Here is a 5,858-nt window from a genome sequence, read left to right on the forward strand (position 1 = left end):
TGCGCCAATTGTCGCACATATTCAAAAGTGGTACCAAATTAACGGCGAAAGAAAGATCTTTCGTTTGGTGAAACTTTCGTTTATGTTTGAGGGGGTTAACCTCTAAAAATATAATTTTCAAAAATAAATTTGATGAAAAATGTGAAAAATTTTCAATATTTTGCCTTTAAAGTTGTATCAATCGAAAGATCGTCCAATTTTATATTTTGTGTTAAAATTTGAGTCGTATCCGTCGATTGGCGCGATGCCAGTTTTTGATTAACCGAAGACTCCAAAATCGAAATCCGCCACACGATCTCAGCCGAAGAGAGACGTCAACCGGCAGCCACAGCGACAACTTTATTTCATGTAAATTCCAACATTTCGAGTTCAAAAATGGACTTGAAGGATATAATTGGTAAGTTTGATGAATAACCTTTACTTTAGATAAGCTTTGTGTTGTTATTTGTGTGAAAATAAGTTAGTTTATCATTATTTCATGATTGGGTGCGATCCTCTGAAGGTCGTTGATAGACTGCGAGTGACAAGGCAGTTTTCACGAACTAATCTAATTTTTCCTTAGTCTTCATCTATTCTGGCATTTATGTAAATTATTCAGACAAGTTATGTTTATTGTGTTCATGAATTACAATATAAACTTAAAATTGATTTTTTGTTCATATTTGTTCGTTTTGTGCAATGTTTGGGTTGTTAGGCAAAATGCTAAAATTCAAAATGGCGGCGTGTTTGCATTTTTGTCCCAGCCAGAAATTAGAGCATGGCGTTCGTAGTTACTGTTGATTTGATTACCAAATGCCACCAGGGTTCTAATAACATACAGCTGTGTTATGATTTAGGAATTATAATATCGGTAGGCCTATTCTGTATTTTCATGCCTTCATATCTAGTAGATAAAGCTGATGTGTAGTGTCAAGCTTCCAATAGTCAGTTTACGAGTAGAAGTAGCAGTGGTCTTCTTACTCTTGCACTGTTTCAGTTCATAGCCAAGCTATAATTTAAATCCCCTTACACTATACCTTACCTGTTTCCTAATATTTGTATCTGTTGATATAATACACTTTGGATATTCAGTTTGAATTTGAAGTCTTCTTTTATCAAATTTGATTTTCAGTGGATGACAACTATGAAGCATTCAGGGCCGTCTTTTTAGCTGTTGGAAAGGGAAGGCGTCCCAATCTCCCTGTCATCACTTTTGTCAGTAGGATGTTGCTTCTACAGATCTATTATCTTATGGAAGAAGGACAACGGCCATGGAGAGAGGTACATTTTATTTTATTTGTCTATTTTTTCTTTTCTTTGAGCTGTGGTGGCTGAAAGTGTCATCTCAACGTTGTGTTCTCGGAAAAGGCATTCATCACACTTTTCCTATCCTACCAGACTAAAATTCAGATGTTCCCTGGTTGTGGTACATTTATCCGTGTCATTAAAAAATGTAAATGCACTTGACTGTCTACGAGTGGGGTCCTAAATGTTATGTGTTTTGCCTGTCAGCTACTCTAAGGTCCTGGGAAAACATGTACTAACAGTACAGAAGCTAATATGTTTGTTATTTTTTGGTGTTTTTATTATTAATTAATATTATTTCTTTCATGCTTGCTTTCAGGTTGAAGAAGTGTTCTTTAAGATCATGCCCCATCTACAGGCAATAAAGCACCTGGTCAGTCATCGCCGTCTTCGCCAGCTTATGGAGGCCACTTACACCCACTGTTCTACACTTGGTTCCTCCGTATCGGATTATCTATCTGAGACGATTGATTTGCTTGAACTCTCCCCTTATTTGACAGAGATCGGCATCGACAGGAGGACATTTTTAAATCCCAACGTCTATGTGAAGAACCAGGATACGTTCACACATCGTTTGCTCATTGAATTGCACAAAGCGATGACTTCCACCAGTACCACCAAACGCATTTTTCAACAGTGGATTGGCGTCTTCTTGTCTACACAACCTTCTGGTCGAATTATGCATCAAGTGGATAAAGTACTTAGTAATTATAAGAAATTATTACGTTTAAATGTCAAAAGCAATATTGATGCTTTTTTAGATAGTCCTTTTATTGTCCCTGTTGTTACAATTGAAAAACGTCCTGACGTTTCTTCAACACCAATCAAAAAAAGTCCTTGTACTAATTGTTCTATTTTAAAAGATAAAGTTAACTCCTTAACTGATTTGATTTCCACACTTCAAATGGACATAAAGCATCTGAAAGATGAAATTTTTAAAACAAATTCAAATAACACTAAATTCACTAAACAATCTTCAGAACTTATAAAATCACGTCAGACTGTACTGCTCTTCGGAATAAAATCAGATCACTTAACCGAAATAAATGTAAAGACCATATTGAAGAAATTGAGAACCTAGAAAATAATTTATTAAAACGTAAAGCTAAAGAACGACAATTGCAATCATCTCTTGCATCCTCTAAAACTGAAATTTTAGATTTGAAGTCTAAACTTGAGAATAATAAACGTGATTTTGATGTTACTACGAAAGGAAATGTTAATAATGTCTATAGTGATGATGTACGTAAAACTGTGATAGGCCTTGTATGTGAAGTAGGTGTTTCTGCTGCTAATGTTAAGAAAGCCATTGAGATTGTAAGTTGTAATTTGTTCCATTATGTTTTTGTTGATAAATTGCCATGTGCCCAGTCTGTATTGAATATGATTGATGAAGGGTTTGCCATTTCTCAGGTCCAAGTTATGGAAGGAATTTTAAATAGCGATAATATTACATTACATAGTGATGGTACTAGTCGTGATCACAAAAAAATTGTTGGCCATCAGGTATCGTTGAGTAATGGTGACACTTTTTATCTGGGTTATGCACCAGTTGCAACTGAAAATGCGTCTACATTATTAGATCTGTCTTTAAATGTTTTACATCAAATTTCTGATTCTTATTCTAAGTTTGTTGGTATTGATACTAAATCATTGTTGCATAATCTCTTTAGTAAATTGACCAGTTTCATGACTGATAGAGCTAGTTGTATGCAAGCTTATGGGAAATTGTTTTCTGAACATGTTAGTAGTGAATTGGGGAAAAGGGTTCAAATTCATTTTCTACATTGTAATGCTCATTATCTGTTAGGTCTTGTTAGTGGGTTTGAAAAGGCGACTGTCGCCACTGAAAATGATTATGTAAAAGCTAATGGTCCTCTTGGTAGGGATAAGGAAGGGGGGAAATATTCTAACTTTGCAGAAAATAAAGAATCTGCTACTTTTAGAGTTTTAAGGACTTGTGCCACAGTGCCACTATTCTTGGTCCCAACGGTGATCAAAAAAATGGTTGTAGAGTACAATGGACCACCTTTTGTGAAAAATCATATTTTCCTTGTTTTAAAAGTAACCGTTTTAATTATCATTTTGAAACTGCAGCTGCTGTTATCCATCATTATGCACGTATGAAATTGTTTTTTACCTCAGGCATTTTACATGATAATCCTAATTTGAAAATTGAGTCTGTTTCTGCTGATGTCCAAGATATAATGTTAATGAGTTATGTTTGTAGTTTTGCTCTTTTTTATCTGAAAGTTACTGGTCCATATTGGAAATTGGTCAATAGTTCTGTCAAGTATTTTCAGTTTCATGTTTATGTAAAATTGCTACATGATGCTTTTTTGAGATGGTCCACGGATCCATGTGAACTTTTAGAATTATCTTATGTTACTGTTTTTGACAATGAATTTGATATTTCCTCTCCTATGTTTTTTTCTGTACATGAATTTTTATCTACCATTGCCAATAGAGAATGTTTGCTTAAAATGTTGAAATCCATTAGTGCAGAAGCCTTTATTGTCACTCGTAGACAGCTTGGAGAATTTTTAGATGGTGGTTGTTTTTTTGATATGGATGTTAGTGCTCAAGAAGAAATACGTCATTGTCCGTTAACTAATTTGATTGGGAAAGTTTTTTTGAGGATTTTGATTTTGATGTTAATAGACGTCGTAATGCTACTCTTCACAATAGGACTGTCATTCTCAGTAGCAGAAGAAATAAAACGTATGATTATCTTAGGAAAAAGACTTTTAATCAGGCAGACAAGTTGTTAAAAATGGCTCGAAAGAGAGGAGTTCAGTTAAGGAAGGAAAATTTAGATTTAGAGAGAAAAATGAGAAACCATCAAAAGGAAATATTTGTCGCCAATCAACAGAAAAAAATTGTAAAGGAGATTAATGTCATTCATCAAAGATCTGTTTATACTGAAAAAGTAAAGCAACACAATGGTCCTTGTAATTCTTCTTTAGAGCTTGACCAGCTTCTTGATAGACTTAAATCTGAATGTAAATCACAAAAGTATATTTTGGAATGTATTAAAAATGAAGTTAGATTTCATAAGTTTGTTCTAGGACGTAAGACTTTGAAAGTTGGAGTAGGTTTTGATCAACTTGTTGCTGATTTAAAACATGTTTTTGATTTGAACATAGTTTAAGATTGCTTTCATTGTCATGTGCCTTCAGCATTTTATTATTTTCATATGTCAGTGTTCATTGATTCTAATCTTAATATATTATGTGAAGTAATTCCAGACTGGTATATTTGTTCCTATTTAAAAATTTATTTTTTACCATACAGCACCTTTTGATGTTCCTATTTTGTTGTACTGATGACAATATTTAAAAAGATTGGTTTCTGGTGTCTGTAGGTGTAATTTTTTTATTTTTTGTGAATTTTTGAAATTCCTTATTTTTTCAAATTTTTTATCACCATCAACTTTTGAATAGATTTTTAAACATGAAGATGTTAAGTTATGATGCTCGTTTTTATTTTATTTGATAGCACTCATTTTGAGCTTTAATTTGATGTATCATTTCTGTATGTTTTACTTTATTTGAAATTTTTATGAATTTTTGAAAATTGGTTATTTCAGCATTTTTGGCACTTTTTCGAAAACGCTCAAAATTGATTTTTTTCCATTTTTAATCCAATATTTTGTAAACTTTTAATAAAGTCGCAGTCTTGAAAAAAATTGGGCTTTGTGTCTGTGTTGTGTAGTGTTAGATCAAGCGATTTGACTTGATTTGGGTAATAATCGAAGATGTCAGCGACGTCCGAAAATGGGGTTTAGACCAATTTGACATTCGACCAAAATACGACAATATTCAATGTTGCATAACTTTTGAACTAATTGACCTAGCAGGTTGATTTTGGTGTCAAACGTCTTAGAATTGTGGCTACTTTCCATAACAAATCACAGATTGTCTGTATCTATGATACGAAAAATTGGTTTGGAGTAGCTACCACTAGGCTGCTTTCCAGTTACATTGATTGAGATGATGGGAAACTTTTCAAATAGGAAGTCTAAAATTAAAGGACTTGTAACCAAGGATTTCTGTACTCATAATTGAGTGAATTTCTTTTCAATATGGAGAAAGTTGAAAAAAAATAAAAAATTGTTGAATTGTTAATTTTCTTTTGGTAAAGAATCATAAAAATACGCCAAATTCTGCTTAGATCCGTTTAGCAATTGATTACACAAGTATTTGATCCTGCTTGTCTCAAGACGAAAAAGAGAACACACTTAGGGTTAACAACCATTTACACCATGGCTTGAGTTTCATTTTAAATAATGAGTATTCTGCATGGACACCCATGCATGGGTACAAGAACCTGGGGCTTAAAAAAGTGAAAAACTTGAATTGGGGGGGGGGGGGGACCTGCAAAACTACTACACCCCCCCCCCCCAAAAAAAAAAGAGAGAGAGAGAAAAGGACAAAAAAAAAACCCCAAAAAAGCAGACCAGATGTACATCTCAGGATTTCTGAAAAGCTGCCCATACATTTACCCCCCCCCCCCCCCCCCCACAAAAAAAAATGAATGGATTTTAAATTTTTTGTTATTTAAGAAATCTCTTA

At 33.7% G+C, this 5,858-nt stretch overlaps 2 protein-coding genes across 2 annotated transcripts in view; both read left to right on the forward strand.

Moving 5' to 3' along the window:
- LOC144970537 (uncharacterized) lies at positions 1–4,972 on the forward strand (the record flags this gene model as incomplete). The annotated part of the gene is given in 3 exon segments (XM_078910277.1): positions 1–397; positions 1,112–1,260; positions 1,604–4,972. Coding segments are annotated over 3 exon segments (933 nt in total). The 3' UTR covers positions 2,366–4,972.
- Positions 2,668–5,858, forward strand: part of LOC144971769 (DNA repair protein RAD50-like) — a gene marked incomplete at its 3' end in the record, with an annotated part of 10,193 nt that continues 7,002 nt past the window's right edge. The window contains 3 exon segments of the mRNA XM_078912842.1: positions 2,668–2,920; positions 3,430–3,577; positions 3,946–4,375. Coding sequence (XP_078768968.1) covers positions 2,668–2,920; positions 3,430–3,577; positions 3,946–4,375 — 831 coding nt within the window.

This window comes from Berghia stephanieae, chromosome 4, assembly GCF_034508935.2.
Source record: "Berghia stephanieae isolate SIO BIC M18660-M18661 chromosome 4, UCSD_Bste_1.3, whole genome shotgun sequence".
Taxonomy (NCBI): domain Eukaryota; kingdom Metazoa; phylum Mollusca; class Gastropoda; order Nudibranchia; family Aeolidiidae; genus Berghia; species Berghia stephanieae.